The sequence below is a fragment of the Equus przewalskii genome, chromosome 3 (genome assembly GCF_037783145.1).
Source record: "Equus przewalskii isolate Varuska chromosome 3, EquPr2, whole genome shotgun sequence".
NCBI classification, from domain to species: Eukaryota; Metazoa; Chordata; class Mammalia; order Perissodactyla; family Equidae; genus Equus; species Equus przewalskii.
In genome coordinates this window covers 6197467-6218421 of record NC_091833.1, presented here as the reverse complement: position 1 = coordinate 6218421, position 20955 = coordinate 6197467, and the positions used below count along the sequence as shown (strand labels likewise).

Here is a 20955-nt window from a genome sequence, read left to right as displayed (position 1 = left end):
CTAAAATCTTGATAATACTCTCAATAATTGGCACAACGTCTTTTGGAAATCTTGCTTTCCTTTCAAAACTGTATGTCTGTGAGGTTTTTTTAAACATTACTTCATTCTTTTACACAGCTTCTTCTAGAATATTTCGAAGGTATTTATAATAAGATAAATGACAGACTAGAGCTGAATTTAATGTCCCATTCCCCATCCCAACCCCCCGAAAAAACTAGAGGAAATAAAGTATGCATTTGTTTTATTCTGTATCTTTTTCAAGAAAGATGGAAATCCCTAACACCCCAATTTGGCACCAGGGTTTCTGAATTCACATCTGCAATGCTGTGACAGTCTGCTAGTCAAAGCAATCCAAAATAAATTCCAGCAGCCAAGGCTACGATAGCACCCTAGGGAAAAGTAGCAGGATCGTCACACCTTTACAGCAAGCTGAATTCCAGTGCAGTTCAAATTATTTAAAACAACAGAATTCATCTATTTTTGTAAAAAAAAAAAAAAAAAAACTGTGTGAAACACGTGTGTGAGTGTATTTAACAAAGGCTAGCAAAATTTAGCTAAAGCCTATGAAACCAAGGCTGTACTAGAAACCCTGGCTGTTTATTCTAGTTTTCCCTCCACACACTAACAAGAGTTAAGCTTGGAATTTCCCAGCTCCTGTCACTTCATCTCACCATCTTCAGCACTTTTAGCCTTGTTTCTACTGTGTGCAGAGTAGAGGCACCGAATGATCCTCTGAACATTCCTGGGATGTAACAGGCACATCCTAGTACTTGGTACCAGTGAAGCTCACCTCTCACAGCTCATGTAAGGGTTAAAAACAGAAAGTCCTACCCACTGGTTTGCTCTGATGTTCCTGGAGATATTGTCACTGGATGTATCCTCAGTAGAATTCTATTCAACACCTCTGTCTTTAAGTACAAAGCTGTAGGCTGTAGCAGCTTTAAGAAACATAAGTATCCCTTTTTTCTGCTGCACAGTATCTGTGTGTGAAATTCTCTAAAGGGGTTTAAGTATTTACCCTGAACACTATCAGACGGTTTCTAAAATTTTCCTTATCCAGTTGAAAAACACTTCAAAGAGAATCATAAACATAGTCCTTTGTGCTTTCGATGCACATTCAGTTTCTAAGGCTTAAGCCTGAATTCTCTTGGAACTGTAAATTTTTTCCAAAATAGGCAGGACACACAACACTTAAAAAAAAATTCATTAACCTAGTCTGTAGCAACTAAGGGAAAAATTGGAAAACTCTGACAGAAATGCAGAAGGCAATCAAAGAAGGAATCAAAACCTGTTAGAAATTCATTGCTAAACTACATGTACGATTTCCGCCCCCCCCCCAGATTTTTCACTCTTAAGAGAACAATACAGCTGTGGGGAAGTGAAGTGGTGGGTGGGGAGGGAGAATGGAAAGAACTGACCTGCGGGGAATGCAGCTAAGATAACCAAAAACGTGAGCCAAGGATTTTAAGTGTTTTAAGCTGAAAAGTGACTTTTTCTCTTTTTTCCAAATTTCCAAAGCTAAACATAGATGTCCCCAAAATCGGTATCTGCATACCTGTTCCAGAATTTGAATTATCGGGTGCTTGTGACTGTTTACCTGCCTCCAATCTGCGCTCATCCTGAGCTAGTCAGCACTGTACCAGTCAAAAAAGGGAGAAGGGAATTTAAATTTTAATTTAAAACCACCAGACATCTCGCATTGGATCCTAAATTACTCTAATACACTCTGCTTCTATATCAGAAATGCTAACTCTGAGAAATGGAAGACGAGATTATGTTAGCAGATATAATTTAGTATATGCATTAACACGAGTGGGGAGATCTATATAAATGTATATGCACAGACATATACATATGTAAGTTGGTGACTGCATCATTAATATGAACAAAAAATTAGTATTTATATTTATATCACTTTCTTCCTCACACCTTAAAAAATCTTTAATCCTAGAGGAAAGTTTAAAATGAACTTAGCTAATTGAACTACAACATGATAGCAAATACCAGTATAGTCCGTATAAATTTCGGTCTATGAAAAAGCAGCCTGTTCCTCTATTCAGTTACAGAGAAATTAATCTAAAGCACTGTGATGATAGCTTCACTAATCTCTCCAAAAACAAACAAACTGCGCCTCCGCTGCAGCACCCCTGCCACTGCGGAGCCTACGCTGAGAGGGCTCAGCCTCCCGCAGCGGCCAGGCTCCCGGCAGGAGCGTTCCCAGGTGATTTACGCAGGTCCAAATGACAAGGGAAAAGGCATGACTCATCTTGAAATGAAACTATTATAACGAACCTGTAAAGGACAACCTTTACATTCTTAAGTGCCTTTCTCTCTTAAAACTTTAACAACAAGAAACTGGTAACGGTCTTAAATAAAACACCTACTCATTTTCCACGTCTCTCTGCTCTCCTGTGCCAAATTTTAACATAAATGGGGAGAATTAAACGTAGCCTATGGCTTACCTAACATAATTATATGTTGTGTTTTACACTGTTTCAAAACGGATACATTAAAATAATCCAGTCTTGGCTCCTACCCACTCAAGTCAATAACGGTTACTAAGGCCAACTGCCATAGAAACGCACTGCTGGCCCAGCGCGAGGACTGTCAGGACAGGAAGTGCAATTCTAAACATTCCAAATGACCGGGATCTCCTCTTCTCTCCTAAAAGAAAACAGCAGGAACAAATTTCTCTCCGGTATATAAATCATCAGTACTTCTGAAAATGTTTGCCCTGGAAACTATTCTAGAATATTTCCATTGGATTACACCAAATTGATTTTTTTTTTTTAAGGTCAAAAGGAAATGAATAAATGTCATCAATTTAGAGGACATCACACCTAACATTCTTTTCTGTATCGCTGTGAATTTGATAGTGTTAAAACATTTTTATAGGTAAAATAAATGTCAGCATTGCAAAGCGCGATACCAGACCCGGAGAGACAAACGGTCTCGCCGCCGGGTCTCGGGCTGCCACGAGCCCTCCTCGCCTCACGGGAGACCGCAGCTTTTCATAACTCCCTTTACCCAGAAAGCAAAGCCCGCACCGTTTCTTTCAAATGGTAACTCTCTTATCCTGAAGAGTCTCCTCGTAGTACGCTAATCTTGGATGTGGGGTAGCGGTTGACGTAAAAGAAATAAAGTAAAATACAAATATTTGAATAGTGTTATCACACCTTCCTGAATAGGGAGCAAAAAGAGAGGAAAGACTAGGCTCAATTCCTGGGTTGTGAGGAAGGGTTATGTTGCTTTGGGCTTAATGGCTCATAAATTCATGAGGTAATATTCAGGGAAAATGTGATATTTTATCAGAATGTCATTCAAATATAAGGTCTAACATTTACATCACAAGAGCATGCAAAGAGTAAAACCATCCTCGGGGAGAGAAATGGCAAGAATGAACAGTGTGATAAAAACGGCGCTGGCTGGGACGGGGAAGTAGAGGCCAGGGAGTTTTGGGGACAGCTGACTCAACCTTCCGAAATATGGGACGGGTTAGGACACGTGAAGCAATTACGATTAACGGAAAAAGCGCGATTTCAAAGCTCATTTTCCAGTCTTCTTCTACATCCGACCCGAGACTACACCTTCCCACCACGAAGTGGGAAAAGTGCACACAGACAGAGAAATTGCCGCACAAGTCTCTTCCCCGGTCCGAGGGCAGTCAAAGGGCGCTTTACTCATACGCAAAAGGCGAAAAGTAATGTACAAATGGCCCAAGGTTTTTTGCTTTATTTTCTCACCAAAAGAGATCGGTGCTATTTTGCAGAACAGACAAAATACATTAATTAGAGAAGTCTTTCCACAACACACATACGATTTTACAATTCCAAAAAAGCATAAAGAAGAATCGTTTGTCTGAAAGGATAATAATTTTGAGCAATATATTCCCTGGAAGCAAAATGAGTATATTCAGAAACACCATTTAGATTAGTCTAATTCTATAGAATCCAAATGTGCACCAAACACTGCACTTTTTATGTCAAATTGCTGTTGAATTTGTTAACCCACAACTGATTTCCTGTGTTATGGAATCTTGGAGATTACAGCTAACTTGAAGCAACAGGGATAATTCCTGACAGTTAATGGTACATTTGTATGCATTTTCCTGAAAGGCTAGCATCTGGTGGTCTCAAACTGGTAGCTCAACATTGCCCCCTACTGCTTGCAACTGAAAAAATATGAGGTGGGCTGGTACAAAGCAGTTTAACCAGCCAGTGCTAGTTCCAGCCCGAGCACAATTACCAGATGGCACAGTGCTAACAGAGCCAGAGACGCTTCCAGTGACTATTCTCTTCCACCTCTTCCAAGAGCAAAAACAAATTATTATGAATTTGTTTAAAAGACACTTAAAAGGGCTTGAAGCAATGCTTAAATTTAATTTAGAAGTACCGTCCCTTTTCTTTTGGCCCAAACCTTCACTCTGCTGATAATGATCACCCTGAGGTTTGCTGAGAGACACTGAGGCCATTGATTGCTCTCAGAACACTCAGCCATGCCCCACCACCGCAAGGAAACTCTCTGGAGAATCCCCAAGGTTGCTCTTCTTCTTAGCATTTCTTACACAACAGTTACAAAGTAAATAGAAGATATTCCATCTAGTGCCATCGCCGCCAAATTAAAAGAACATTATAACTGAATGTTTTAAATGAATTGATAACGAACATCATTGGAAAGCTCACAATACCAAAGATTTCACTAAAAAAAACAACCCTAGAAGAAAAGCAATTCAAAGGCATTTTTTTTTTTTTTTACAAAATCAGTGAGTTCCTTTCTCATTTGTTCACCGACTCTAATTTGTAGAGTTGACAAATTAGAATCCCAAAGTCTAGCTGATGTCTTAGAGTCAAGGTTCGGCAAGGAAAGCAGCTCTGACTCAGATGTAAATGGACAAAACCAGCTTTACACAATGAAAAAAAAATTCTCTGACACTGAAGCGGCCTGCATAGATACCATCCCGTAAAAACGGAGCATCCTCTCCAAAGCCTGGAGCTGGGAACAGAACTAACTCAGGAGACGTCGGCACGGACTCTTCCTCACCTCCAACTCAGTTTACAACGCTCGGCTGTGCACCGATCCGTGTCTTTGGAGAAACCCATTTCTGTGATACAAACAAGGATTGTAACATTCCTTCCTCAGACGTACCTCCATGAAGAGGCATGGCTTAAGGATCTGAGATGTCTGGAAGGCAGGGACTTCTGGATTCTGACCCAAACTTGCAAACTGGAGCTCCTTTAGGGCTGTGACTTGATCTTTTCATCATTACAGAATAGGGATTAGCAATAGCTACCATTTTTGCAGATTCATTCATTGTTTCCAGCACATTTAAAAGTCTATGCGGGGTACTATCTCAAGAGTTTAGCAGGCTTTTATCACTTTTCCACTACATTCCAAATTCAGCTATTTGGAGGCAGGACAGCAAGGCGACGCAACCCTGGAGCCAGCCTTGCAACCCTAGCCAGCCTTCCGAGTTCAAACCCCAGCTCTCCACTCATGGCTGCACGACCTTGAGGAAGACATGTGAGCCTTCTGTGCTTCAGTCTGCTCGTTTGGAGAATGGCGAAAAATCACGCCTACTTTACGAGGTTGTCATAAAAGTTAAATAAGATATATAAAACATTTAGAATAGTGTCTGGTACTTAATAAGTATCATGCAAGTGGTTGCTATGATTACTATTATTTAAATTCAGACTTAATTCGAGACCTTGGAGGTGGCCACTTGGGGTGGCCTCCACTTGCCTTCCAGCTACATTTCCTCCTCCATCCCCTGAATTCCTTGCTCTAGTCACACTGCACTTCCCACTTCTGACCTCGTTTTTACAGTCTGGAGCCTAACGTTCCTCTCCAAACACCCTATCCGACCCTACTCCTCCCCATCGAAGGTCCCCAAAAGCCACTTCTGGTGTTTCACAGCATCCCCAGCGCCAGTGGTCTGGATTTAATACTCCCTCCTCGGGACTGTGATTTTTTAACTCTCTATTACAGGATCTCATTCTAGCTAACGTAACACCTGGCTGTATTCACGTCTCTCTCCTTGTTGAACAGAATGCAGTGGTTAAAAGCAGAAGCTACAGAGCCAGGCGGCCTGGGTTTCAGTCGGGCTCTGCCACTTACTCGGTGACCTTGGGCAAGGCACTTAATTTCCTTGTGCTTCGGATTTCACATCTATAAATTAAGGTTCATAACAGTTTCTGCACCTCACAGGACTGCTGTAAGAACTTTACAAGTTAATAGAGGAAAAACTCTCAGAATAGTGCCTGGTGCATATAAGAATGCAAATGTATGTTAGATATTACCAAGGTATTGCTCTCCCCTCATCGTCACATCCCAGCACATGGCCAACCCAGTGCCTTATATGTAGGAAACACTCAATGAATGTTCACTGAACTGAACTGAGGTTGTACGACAAAATCCCATCTGTTCCCATCAACTCACCAAGAGGAATCTAACCAACCTGACCAATAATTTACAATAATTTAACATGTATCTATCCATGCAAATTAGGCAGCAGAGGATGTATATCGCACAAGGTATCAGAAAATACAGTCCCAGTTGTCAGGTGCTTACCACGGCTTCCATCTTCTTCCACAGTTCTTCCAGCTGAGTCATGGGTTGACACCACCAGTCAGTGCACTTCTTGTATCGATTGCCTTGAAACCAAAACTGTCTCAGCCACTCAAACTCGACCTGTGGACCATAAAGGCAAGGCAGCGGTTATAATGCCCTTGCGATGGACAATCAAGGACAATAACTTCGTCACTCAATTCTCCTCTAGGAACTTAATAGCCATGGGGTGAGAAAAGATGAGAAAAGTTCAGCCTAACCAGTTCCTAATAGAACCTGCAGTCTCCAGAGCATTTGTGCAAAGCCAAGAAAAGAGTAGTCTTAAAAGCTTAGTAAGATAGCCCAGGTCAGGATGGGGAGGGCTTTCAATCACATTTATGAGTCAGACGCGAGGAAACTAGAAGTCAATCAGCAACAAATACTGAGATCTCAAAGTATAGAGCAGCCTGTACCATGTATAGCGAGAAAGATATAATCTAGCACAATGTTTTTATTAAAATCTTTATTAAAGACTAGTATTAAGAGCAAAACACAGACATATTAGGAGATATCAGTTTTAAGTTTCTTAGATTTAAAATACATAAAGAATTTACCTGTGGGCCAGGAGGAGCTGGTGATACTATCCATCCACATAACTAAACGATATGAAGTTAAGTATGAAGGCATACATACATTAAACCTAGAGAGCCATTCAAATTGTCACTTTTCAAGTCAGTCAGGGCAAATGAAAATAGGTACAAAGAGCAGCAAAGACACTAATAATTTATTTCCCTTCCTAAGAACCTACAATGGTAAACTTCTATTATTTGCCTCCTTAGCACTCCTCCTTCTATTCTAACCAAACCCTACTATTCGTTTGGTAACCCATCCCCTGCTGCCCCAGTCTCAGACCATGTGATCTGGGTAGAGCTCCAGCTCTAATACCAGGGGTGGAACATGCAACCCAAATCTAAGCTAATCAGCCCATCACATTTCTCTAGTCACAGAATTGAGTTGAAGGGGAATAGGCATATATTCAATCAGAGTAAGTCCTAAGACTGTCAGGAGATAGAGGAAGAAGATTCTGCAACCATCTTGGAGAATGGAGGCAACACAGTAAGAAACAGCTACAAGATGAACAGATAAAAACCAGGTCCTGGTGACATCAACTGACCCTTGATCAAGCTGTTCCTGAAGCCCTTTTTGCTTAAACCAATGCAGGTTGAGTTTTCTGTCCTCTGCAATTGAAATCATCTCAACATACATAAGTGAGAGACCGGGTAAAGTTTGGGAGGATAAGCAATTGTTTCCTATCTATATTCTAAGTCTTCTATCACTCATCTTGAATTTGAAAAAATCAAATTGTACATCAAAGTACAACTCCATTCATTCCCAAAACTCTCTTTACCTCTGCCCTCTAAAAAAATTTAGAGCTTTCACAGCTTAATGTTGGGTCATCTGACTTTGCTAAGGTAATCATGTTCCACATACAGACACAGAGCTATTATAATCTTCGCCTGTTACCACAAAGAATTTTTTTGTTTGTTTATCCATATTGAACTTTCATGAGGCAAACAAAAGCAACTTGTGAAGATTGAACAATGGTGAAAATGGCTCAAATAACTAACCTGAGAACACTAAGTCATATGAAAGGGTTTTAGTTTACATTAACTAAATGTTTGTTTGAAATGTAGAACTGATTTCAGTTAAAGCTGTTTAAACAAAAAAAAAAAAAAAAAGGAATGTAGACAATATTAAGACAATAGTTGCTAAACCTTATCTGTGGTATTAAAAGACAGCGGTGAACAGAAGTAAACCTGACTGCTTTGAAAGCAGAGTGAATACAAGTGTAGTTCAACTTCTCTGAAGATACCAGTTCAACAACATTATTTATTACCAAAAAACAAAGAGTTCTTTTTAAAGATTTCACACGAAATTTGTTCACACTACAGGAATAGCCTGTCAGCAGAGCATCAAGCCCTATGTGAGGGAGAGCGAAAAGCTTTTAAAAGGTTTTCCTATGTTTGGGCGGGTTATTTCCACGGACGAGGACAGGGCACGTAAGCCTTGGCAACTGTGCTATGCCAGGAAATAAAACAGAGTCCCACACGTAATGAGTTCACATTCAGCCCATCAGGGCAGGCTACTATCTGTCTTTCAGTCAATTAAAACTCAGAAACAAGGAGGGGGCATACCTGGAGACTTTGCTATCAGACAAACAAGCAAAGAAAGACCCCACTGTCCTTTTTAATAAGCAACGATTGCATCTTTCTCCTCCGATGCCCAACTATCTCTTGAGGCAGACAGTGTCATGGTTAAGAATAAGGGCTCCGACGTCAGCTCAAAACAGGGCTCCACTACTGATGAGCCATGTCATCTGTACAATAAGGATGATGACATTATAACCACATAGGTTTGCGGTGAGGACTAAGTGGGTTAATAATGAACGGCCTCCTATACGCCAGGCACTTGCTAGACGCTGAGAACACGACCGAACAAGGCCCCAAGGCCTAGAGCTTAATGTCCACAAAGATCTCACAGTCAGGAATTTTCTGAGCAGGAAGAGTTCTACCGCCCACGTCAACCCACGCCCACTCCTCTTTCACTGAAGCCAGTCAGAAAAGCTAACACTGAAGACCTAGTCCCCACGGAGTTTTAATCATGAGTGGAAGGACTGCCCCTAAGAAACAATCTTGGCGGCATCAAATCTATTGGCCTGCGTTTTATTCAACTCCATATCCTGACTTTTTCATTTCAATGTTGTGGGCAAAAAATACTACAGGATTTTCATCAAACACCACCCTCACCAGTCCCCCCACTGCCAAGAGAAGTAATTGGCTCCTTTCTTAAAATTAATTAAGGAGGCAAAAAATATTTCCAGGTGCTTGATTCAGAGTTTGAGTTACCAAAAGAAATGTTGTTGTTTTTCCCCTAAACTCTGAGGTTGAGAAAGGAAAGCTACAGGGTGGACACTGCACAAAAGCAGGACTCAGAATAGAATGGAAGCCTTATTGCTTCAGGCTAAAAACATCAAAGTCTAACCATACTGACTGACAGATACAGTCCCAGCCGTAACAGGACTCGGGTCCTCCTCCCTTCTCCAGAGTGCAGCCCCCCAGGGAGGCTCACAGCTACCAGAACAGAAATGAGAGACAAGCCACCAGGAGGGCAGCAGCTACCTGTGGCCAAGGAACCACCCACGGGGACGCAGAACCCCGAGGATGAGAGCAGCAGAGAGAAAACACACAGGAGCTCTTGAGTTCTCTCAGAGTTCACCATGCTTAAAAACCAAACTCCTAGATTTCAGACATGCACTTAATGGAGATTCACTCCTATTCAATCTTTTGAGCAATTACACTACAATGACAAGTACTGCTCACAGGTATCAGGTGGTATACTGACAGCCTGGAGGCCCTGCGGGATCTGGAAGGGACTTCTGAATCATCAGAGAAAAATGAAACCATGTTCCTAATAGTGTTCATTCCACAGCTGTGACCCAGAAAAACCATCTTGATTGCCCTCTTAACTAACCTAGACCTGCCTTTTCCATGGATTAGTCAAAAAAGAGATCAAGCCAAAAAAGCACTTCTAGAAATGGCTAGGAAAAGTCCGAAGGGGAGGAAGAAACAGAATCCACTGACCTACCTGAACCTTCTTGGTCACTGGGCACTCAGGCATTGGGGAGCAAAGCTTATAAGATTCCAAAGTCACACTTCTGAGCCACAGCATCACCATGTGGGTATAACTCCTCTTCGTTACTCGTACAGGTAAGCAAACATCGCCTGCTTTTCTCCTGCCAAGTTAGCCTGTGCTCCTGATTTGGTCCCAGGTCAGTACATGCGGTTCCCTCCTGAGGTGTGTGAACACCCTCACGGGGGTTAATGTCCCACTCGGATAACTGAAATAAGTTATTTCACTGAGAAAGACATTAGACCAGGGAGAGATGCTAAGGTCCAATCTACAAGGAGCTGCCCTATGAAGGCCCTTTCACAACAGCTCTCAGGAAGATGCAGTTCTGATCAGAAAGAAAGGAGAACCGAATGATGACATCACACAGTACCTTTTCCTCGGGGAAATTTTCTAGGTGAAGAGACTAAATTCGACATTTTACATTTTTAAGAAGGAAAACAGACTATTTAATAACACAAAGGAAGATTCTGTTTTATCTGAACGAAAGTCTTTTCTAAGCATCTTAAATTAGAAAAAAAAAAAACGTCTTCTTAAGGTACTCAGTGCCAATCCCAAAGTTCCCAAGTTGCTTGGTTGGAAACTGTCTCAGTCAAGGAAAAGAAGCTACTTCTGATCCCACATGGCCTGAAAGCCTGCAGCGCATAAAACCAAGGACTTCCCTGAAAATGAGTCCAGCAAAGGCACAAGGCATTTAGGAAAGAGGAAAGCAAACAACAAGAAACCAGGGTAACTACTATGGACATTTGTGTTTCAGCTTAACAACAGAACATGGCAGAGAGTGAGCGTGCAAGTGCTCATCCCAGGCCAACCTGTATGGCGAAGGAACAATGGCTGACCACGTGCCCTGGCATCTGGAATTAATCTTAAAGTAAGGAGATGACCTTGAAGAGTCAAAGATTTGGGGGTGGAGGAGGCTGGCACACACGCTATTTACATTCCCTCTCCATTCAACCCGAGGCCAGCCTCCAGGGGCTAAGGTTTCTGTACATCTCTGCCCCACTTTGCTAACATATACAATGTCAAAAGCAGTCAGCCACTTTCCGAAGCAGAGGGGCTCATGACAATATTCTGTTAGATAAACAGTGTGATTTTACAGATTTCCCTCACCCACTGATGACGATAAAACATCACAGTCAGTCACAGATGAAGACCAGAAAGAACACGCGAAAAAAAATAGCCACCTGCATGTTAAAGAGATCACCCATTCTGCCGGCCTGACTCCTAAAACTGCGAGGTTGTCAGGAAAGGAAATAACTACATTTTCAGAGTAGAATTTCTTCACTACAAATGTGGAGGAAGACATAACTTTGCTCCCAAGTCTAATTCAGTGAGGTGACCAGGCCCATAAATGCTTATCTTTCCTGAAATCCCAGCTATCGGCAATGTCTCTAACAAGGACTGATGGGAGAGAAGCTGGGACACTTAAGAGGCACAAGGAAGGGAAGAAAGTCAGTCCTGGGTTCAGCTTAGCATTAGAAATGGTTATTACTTCCATGAATTTCTTTGCCTTTGGTTCTGGAGACTAAGGCAATGTTTCACAAAGTGTGGAGCAGCTCGTAAGATATTAAGCATCTTTCTAAAGATATTGGATGACATTGTGGAAGCAGACATTATCTCTCCTCTGCTCCAAATCCCTGAATGACTCCCCATTTCCCTCAGAGTAAAAAGGAAGGTGCTTGTCCTTTACAGGGACCCCCAGGCACTGATAGCGTCGGCTGCTCTCCAGCGCCCCAGCAGCCTCTCTCAGTCCTCATCTCCTGTAACTCACAGCCCACTGCTGCCATCAAACCAGACCGTCCCTGACCTAGGCCGGGACGAGCAGGCATTCTCCCACCTGACAGCTTCTGCAGTGGTTGTCCCCTCTACCCAAAACACCGTTCCTCAGATGTCCACATGGCTCACTCTCTCACCTCCTTCAAGTCTCGGCTCCCAGGACAACTTCTCAGTGGAGATGTTCTCTAGGTATCTCGATCTTCATTAACTCACTCTATTTGGTTTTTTCTGTAGCACTTATCAACTTCTAACATACTACATAATTAACTGATGTATTATGTTTATTATTTATTGTCACCTTTCTGCACTAGAACATCTATTTTATTTACCAATATATCCTAAAGCACCCAGAGGAGTGCCTGGCACATGCTCAATTATTTATTGAAAGGATGAATGAGAACATTTTTGTATTCCAAATTCTCCATCAATCCTAATTATATCAAAGATAAAGTCTCAGATGGGTGATAATCTTCACCACTTGGTAACTCTTTTTTCCTTTTAATAGCTTTTTCTTTTTGAGGTATAATTTACCCACCACAAAAATCACCAATTTTATGTGTAGAATTCAATGCCTTTTAGAATATTTATGAAGTTGTGTGCCAATCTCTCTTCTTAACATGAGGAATGAAGACTTTAGGCTCAGAGCCTTCTCCTGGCAAGAGCATCTGCCAGAATTTAATAACCTTGCTCTCTGTTTTCACTGGCTATATTTTTCTGGTTACTTTTTCTTCTGGCTAGTGATACTAGCTTTCCACTTAAAGGGGTAAAATGAGGCTTCTTTTTTAGAGAAATTTATTTATACAAAAAATGAGTTAATTTAAAAAATTTATTAAATGGATAAAAACTAGATATGTAGTTCAAATATAAGGCAAAAATTGGAAAGGTATTAATGAAAACAGCAAAGCTTATGAAGCACTGACTCATGGGATCCAGACCTGCTGGTCTCACAGACTGCAGAAGTGCCACTAATAAACAAAAGGCCAGGCACTGACACTTGCTCCTGGGGTCCACCCATAATTCCCACCGGTCCTGTTGGGAGACTATTCTTCATGGGGTCTTGTGCTTCTGCATATCTTGTGAGCAAGCTTCCGACTGCCCTTTGTTTCAGACTCTCTTTGCAAGGATGTTCGTTTAGTGAACAGCCTTGGAAAATCGAGTTTCTTCCTCTAGAACAAAGGCCAGGTCTGCTCACAAACTTCAAGGATAAAGGCTGTGTCTTGATTTGGAGTAAAGGACAGGCATGCTTACTACTCATTATAAAAGATTCGGGTTCCTCTCGAATAACGCAACCCCTCCATGTGCACATGTTATCTGGCCCACTTTGCACTGCCCTATGGAAATAAAAGCTTGGAGAACTGGCACAAAAATGCTGATACTCTAGGGGCCAGCTGGGTAGTGCAGTGGTTATGTTCGCACATTCTGCTTCAGTGGCCCGGGATTCGCTGGTTCGGATCCTGGATGTAGACATGGCACTGCTTGGCAAGACATGCTGTGGTAGGCATCCCACATACAGAATAGAGGAAGATGGGCACAGATGTTAGCTCAGGGCCAGTCTTCCTCAGCAAAAAGAGGAGGATTGGCAGCAGATGTTAGCTCAGGGCTAATCTTCCTCAAAAATAAGAGAAAAACGCTGATACTCTAATACTGCTACTGTGGTAAGTAATAAACTGTCCTTTGTCTCTGATCTACGAGTCTCACGTCTTATACCCATAGGAAACTGTGACAGATTAACGTGTTAGCTTGTAAGTAAGACAGAACCTCACACCCTTCACAGTTCTTGAAAGTCCTCACCTCATTGTGGATTTCTTCTCCTTGTTTCAAAACTGCAGGCTCCAAGGATTTCAAAGAGACATCGCCATTGTCCGTCTCATCACGAATATTCTGCAGAGCCAACTGGCAGCGCTGTACGATATAATCCAAGGTTCCCGTGGAGCACTGCAGAGACAGAGCCAGCGATCAAGATGACAAGCAAAAGCCAAGCTTAGCACGCCTCTCTTCTAGGACTGTTCACATTGGTCCCCTTTCCGCACACTCACCTGTCACCCTTACAACTCAGCCCGTACTCCTTAAGAATTACTTTGGTGGCCTGGTCACTGGGCTCCGTGCTGCCGACTGGCCTCACCAGGGCCACTCATCTTGCTGGTTTTCTTTTATTATGTGGGTCTCATATCTCTAACTAAACAGGAGGCTCCCTCAGGGTAAAGTCCTACTTTTACATGCATATTCGACCTATGCCGCAGCACCTAGAACTGAGTGCTAAGTGTAAAAGAAACTTATAAGTAGTTATTGGATGAATAACTAATTAACCAAGAATCAAGGACACTGACTTTATCTCAAGGGCCCCGAACCCAACAATGGGAAAGAAAGGTAAGAGGATTGTGGAATTGGTTCAAAAGCACAAAAAACAGAACAGTGATGGTAGAAAAAAATTGAACTTATAAACACAGGGCAAAGAATTCATTTTCCTTTTCTGCAAAAAGCACTACGCAACTGCAGTCCTCAGCAGAATAGATTCTTCAAATAATGGAGAATATGTGGCTCATGCCCTCAAGGCATGTTCAAAGGCATAACTCAGTACCTGGGTATCAGCAAGGGCACAGATAAATAGTTGAACCTCTCTGAGTCTGTGGGAGCAAAACAGAGGTCAAATGGACAAGCTCCTTCTCTGAACGATCCTATGTCAGACAAGAAGAGGATGCAGATGGAGTGTGCATCCGTTTGTTTGGATAACGACATGATTTCCTAGAATGATAAAAAGCAAGCTATAAATAGCCTTTAGACCCAATGAGGGAAACATATCCCTAAAGTATTTTTAGTTTAATATTTATAATTTAAACTGATCCCTTAGAAATAACCTTGAAGGCTAATCCCTTGGTACAAAAATTCTTTGCACACTTATTGGCATTTTATACAATGTGAAATGGACAAGCCCGGGAAAAACAAAGTTTCTGTGCCAAAAACAGAAGCTTGACTAATATGTATATTAATATGAAGATCCCAGAGTGTTGGGAGCACAAGGGCAGGCAGCTCCAATTTGCTACAGGGAAAAAACAAAAAACGGAGTTGAATTACTACTCACTTTTGTCCCACAGCCACCCCTACAGCATTTTTAAAAAATGACATTCTACTTTACTTTCCCAAGCATGGAGTGACCTACTTAAGAGGTTATTAATTGCAATGCCATTTATTATAACAAAAGATTGGAAACAACCTAAATTTCCCATCAACTGGGAACCAGTTAAATGAACTATGGTGGAGCCATATTTGCAGCCAAAAGAAAAAGGAGGGGGAAATATGTTTTCTTTTCTGGGTGTTTAGAGTTTTATCTCGTGTAAAGAACCTATAATCAGGCCAATTTTTTTTATAACAGCTTGAGTGAGATATAATTGACATGTCATAAAATTTATCCATTTAAACCATACAATTTGATGTCTTTCAGTATCTTCAGAGTTGTGCAACCATCACTACAATTAATTTTAGAACATTTTTATCACCCCAAAAAGAAAGCCTGTACCCTTTAGCAGTCAGGTGCTCTCATTTCTACCAACCTTCTCAGCCCTAGGCCACCACTAATCTAGCTTCTGTGTGTATAATTTGACTATTTTGAGTATTTCATATAAATGAAATCATACAATACGTGATCTTTTGGGGCAGGCTTCTTTCACTCAGCATAATTATTTTCCAGGTTCACACATGTTGTAGCATGTATCAGTACTCCATTCCCTCTTGTTGCCAAATAACATTCAATTATACGTATATGCCACATTTTGTGTATCATTTGTTAGGTAATAAATCTTTGGGTTGCTTCCATCTTTTTGGCTATTATGAATCAAGCTGCTATGAACACTTGCATACAAGTTTTCATTTCCCTTGGATATGTGCCTAGGCATGGACTTGCTGGGTCACACGGTTAAGTCTGTGTTTAACCTTCTGAGGAAGGGCCAGACTGTTTTCCAAAGTGGCTGCGCCATTTGACATTCCCTCCAGCAGTACACGGGGGTTCCAGTTTCTGCACATCCTCACTACCACCTGTTACTGTGATTTTGATGACAGCCATTCTAGTGGGTGTGAAGTGGTATCTCATTGTGGTTTTGATTTGCATTTCTCTGATGACTAATAATACTGAGCATCTTTTCATGTAATTATTGGCCATTTGTATATCTTCTTTGGAGACATATCTATTCGACCCTTTGCCATTTTTAAAAGTTGGATTATTTATCTTTTTAATTATTGAGTTGTAAGAGTTCTTCATATATTCTAGATACAAGTACCTTCTGAGATGTATGATTGGCAAATATTTTCTCCCACTTTGTAGGTTTTCTTCTCCCTTTCTTGATGGTACCTTTTGAAGCATAAAAGTTTTCAACTTTCATAAAGTCCAATTTATCTATTTTTCTTTGGTTGCTTGTGCTTTTGGTGTCATATCTAAAAAAAACCCATTGCCTACTCTAAGATAAAAACTACATATTGGTAAGCAATTATCACCAAGGTTTACTGAAACAAAACAAAACAAAAAGTGCAGAATAGTGTGTAGGGCGGGCTACCACTTGTATAAAAAATATTTTTTAAATTGCACACGTACTTGCTTCATATTAAATGGCACTGAAAGGATAACAAGAATCAGATGACACTGAGTGCCGCTGGGCAAGAGGAGCTGTTTGGCTTTAGGAGAAAGAGACCTTAACTGTATACTCTCAGGTACTTTTTGAATTTGGAACCATTTGAGTAACTACCTATTTAAAGTATAATTATACATAAAATTTAAATTTTAAAAAAAATATTCAGTGTTGAATCCCAAGAACAATCTGTCACAACTAGAAGAAAACTGAAATCAAATAAAAGTTGAGAGCCATCAGACATAATCTAGTCATATGCAACCGAAAACCTGAATAGATTTCTTCTCTGATTAACTAAAATGAATTTCAGAACATCGTTTCCGAAGGACAGTCTGTTTCCTACATATTGTGAATGGGCAGAAACTAGCAAATCATTTTCTTTCGCACAGATAAGACATGTCATGTTAATACTGGATGAAGGAGAGGCCATTTGTCGACTAAGTGAGGGCTATAAACGTGCACGGATTTTCTTTTCCCCTTCTATTGAGGGAAACAATAATGCAACTTCAGAGCTGGGAAAAAATCTTTTTCCTCTTTTATTATTGAAAACAATAATATAAGATGAAAGAATTTTTAAATAAGATAAAAACATAATCCCATTATCTCACCCTATTTAATAATCTTTATCGCATGTGATCCTTTGTCTATACACAGTTGTGATCCGTATATACATATCAATTTACAATCATGCGTTGCATAACGACATTTTGGTCAATGATGGACCGCATATATGATGGTGGTCCCATAAGATTAGGACCAAATAGCCCAGGTGTGTAGCAGGCAATATCATTTAGGTGTGTGTAAGTACACTCTATATAACGTTTGCACAATGACAAAATCACCTAACTATACGATTTATCTGAATGCATCCTTGTTGATAAAGCGACACAGGACTGTATATGCTGTTTCTCACTGGCTGTACACAAGTATTCAAAACTACCATTTTCAATGGTTGCTCACTGAAGTGATAGTCCACAATTTAACTAGTCACGTACTATAAAGGCATTAAGGTTCTATCCAACTTTTCACTATTATTTATCGCACTAGATAAACATCTTTATACACACACACACACACACACACACACACACACATATATATATATACTTCTTTTGAATTATTTCCTAGGTTTGAGTCCCAAAAAGAGTGTTATAAGATCAAAGATATGAACATTTTTATGGTGCTTTATACATATCTCCATATAGCTTTCTAAAAAGTATACCAATTAGAAAAACTGCCAGAAGTATATGAATGTACCAGTTTCACTGTAACTTTACCAGCATTAAATATTACTTTTGACTATTGGGTAGAAATAAAAAGTTACCTTAAAATGGTGATTTCTTTAAGAATTACTTTTAACTTAAGGTGATTTTAAAGCATGTATACACAGGATCATGTACAACCATCAGCAAACTTTCTCTTAAAAGGCCAGATAGTAAATATTTCAGGTTTGCAGGCCATAAGGTCTGTGCTGCAACTACTCAACTTTGCCACTGTTGCTCCAATGCAGCCATAAACAACATGTAAACAAAGGAGTGTGGCTGTGTTCCGATTAAAATTTTATTTACAAAAACAGCCAGCAGGCCCACGGGCCACAGTCTGCTAACCCTGATCTGTAACAGGGAACGCAGGATAGTCGCATCATTCACATTATGTGTGTCCCCTTAGTAAAATATCATGTAGCTAGAACTGAAGTTCAGAGAATATAAAAGACACAGATTTGGGGTAATGTTTTTTTCCCAAAAGCATCACTATACATACCTACCTCTTCACTAAAAGTTACTGCTCAAAATTTTATCTAAAAACTAGAAGATACAAATACACCGATGACTAAGCAGAAAAGCTAAACTTCAGGATATTTTGAAAGCACTGCTACTCTAATAAAATTGGTCCAACTGAAAAAAGGAAATAAGGTCAGAGGGATACTTTTCAAACTGTACTCTGAAGGGCTCCTTTTGGAGGCTTCTGTGTATGTGTGTATTTACTGCAGGAAGCGGGAGGAGAAGTTGCCTTAGTTCTCACAAGTTCTAGTTGCATATTTCCATTTGCCTGCTGGACCTCTCTACTTGGCAGCTCCAACACAGCCTGTTCAAAACTGAACGAACTATGATCTTCCCCCAACGTCTTAGGCTCCCTGTTTCTACCAATGGTAATGGCATCCCCAAATCACCCAGGCTTGGAACCTCAGAGTCATCCAAGAGCCTGGCACATGGAAAACATCCAATAAAGACTTCGTTTGTTCGTCCATTCGTTCATTCATTCATTCTTACATTCCTCCCTCCATTTCAGTCAGTCAGTCGTCAAGCCTAACACTATGTCTCCTACGCGAGTCATGGGAATTTCCTCTTTTTTCCTGCTGCCACTACATTAGCTCAGACCCTGATAGGTTTAATGGATGTCTCTATCATTTTCATCCTCCTAAAGACATCTCCAGTATGTCACTACCAAGATAGTAAATAATCAATAGCCCCCACATGCCAACCAACTTAAGGTCAAACACCTAATCTGAAATCCAAGAACTTTTACAATCTGGTCCCACACAGGAATCAGCCTTATCTGCCAACATTCCCTTCTGGCATCCTGATATCCAGTCCGAGTACAGCCCAAGAATTCCCATGCCATCCCAATCACAAGATTCCACCTGAGTCTTCAGCCCATTAGCTGTCCTAAATTGTCTTAAAATCCCCTAATTCCCACACGTTCAAGTCTTCCATGTAACCTCATCCGGGAAGCCTCATGTGTCTGCTACTCTCTATTAGACTGTAAGCATCTTGAAGACACCAAACATGCCAGCTACTCCTGTTCACAAGTGCCTAAAAGAGCACCCTGAACACTGGAGAGTTCAACAGTTTGCAGAGTTGCATGAGTGAACTAAAATTACTTCCCTTCTTCTGAATCGTAGCTTTCAATCAATACCAACTCTTACAATCAGGACTCACTGACAACTGAGTGTCTCCTGCTGTACTCTGCATGCTCTAGTGTGTAAATGGAGACAGACTAGCCTTCCACACAGAGCTTTGGTTGTCCCTGTCTCTGATTAGCTTACTGCAGGAGCAGTGACAGTAATAAGAGTCATTTAATAATAGGAGTAGGGGCCAACATTCTTTGAATGCACACTCTATAGCAGCCACTGTTCTAAGAGACTGACATGTATTACTTCATTTAATCCTCACCAGAACCCTAGGAATTAGGTATGATTGCTATCCTCATCGAATATATTTTCTCAAACCCTTTATTCATCATTTTGGACCAGGCCTCGGAGCACAGCACTAATCAGCTTGGTTAGATCAGGAAAGATGCAAGAAGAATACACGTAAGTAGCCACACATTCAAACTGATCCAGGAGAAAAGGACTCTTGGGAGGGTTATAGCTAGAAAGACAGATGCCTATAACGTCTTGCACAAAAATGAAGTCTTTTTTGTACAATACAAAGCACATATTAGATGCTCTATAAATGCTTGCTCATTCTTCTTCCCTCATTCCTCCTTTCGCTCCTTCACTTCTTCTTTCCTTCCTGACTCCCTAACAGAACTTACTTTTAGGTGTCTAAGATAATTACTTGTGTGTTTGTTTGTTTAATATTTGTCTTCCTGACTAAAATGCAAGTTCCACACAGGTAGTGGCCATAATTGTCACATTGATGGCTCCATCTCTGAAGCCTGCAGTGCTGTGAGGCACATAACGGGCACTCAAATATTTAGACGAATGAGTGAACAGAGGAGAGAAGAAAGGGAGAAAGGAATGCTTGAAGGGATGGCTGGCATCTTGATCTACATAGACACTCAAGCCCTCTCTGCCACACAGCAACATGATCAGTCCACTAGAAAAGCTACTTAATTACCAAAGGTCATCACAATGCCTTACAGACTCACAGTCTCCGGACGGAAAGGGGCTCATGCTTGTGCGTCCCTGACACTTTCTTGTACCCCGTCTGCCCAGCTTTCTCACACTGGTCCCCCTGTGCTACGATAAGTCAAGCTACAAAGCAAAGCTCAGAAAACAAGCTTGGTTATGAGGTCAATTTGTAATCCTTTTCATGATTATTCCCCTACTCTCTGGAACTCTTCTTAACTGAGCACACAGTACCCCCAAGTGACTACTAAGGGTTTTCCTCCTCTTTTAAGCTTCCATTCTGAACTAGTCTAATCAGCTGACCATCAGCCACTGCAAGTGGTGGCAGAACTTAGCAATAAAGTCTGGGTTATGAACACAACTGGGGAGCTCAGAAATTCCTTGGCACCACTGTAACTTTGTCCTTAATTTACATTCACATGCCCAGAAGCCTGACCAAAAAGTTAAGAGAAATTTAAATTCTCAACCATCTGAGCCCAG

General features: G+C 41.0%; 1 protein-coding gene across 3 annotated transcripts in view; it reads right to left on the bottom strand.

Annotated features, from left to right (window-relative positions):
- The window catches only part of FTO (FTO alpha-ketoglutarate dependent dioxygenase), a 352540-nt gene that overhangs the window by 188579 nt on the left and 143006 nt on the right, over positions 1-20955 (bottom strand). For all 3 annotated transcript variants that reach the window (XM_008513156.2, XM_070613663.1, XM_070613662.1), the window contains 2 exons: positions 13798-13941; positions 6568-6687 (listed from right to left, as the gene is read on the bottom strand). In XM_008513156.2, the coding sequence (XP_008511378.1) occupies positions 6568-6687; positions 13798-13941 (264 nt within the window). The remainder of the gene's footprint in view (positions 1-6567; positions 6688-13797; positions 13942-20955) is intronic.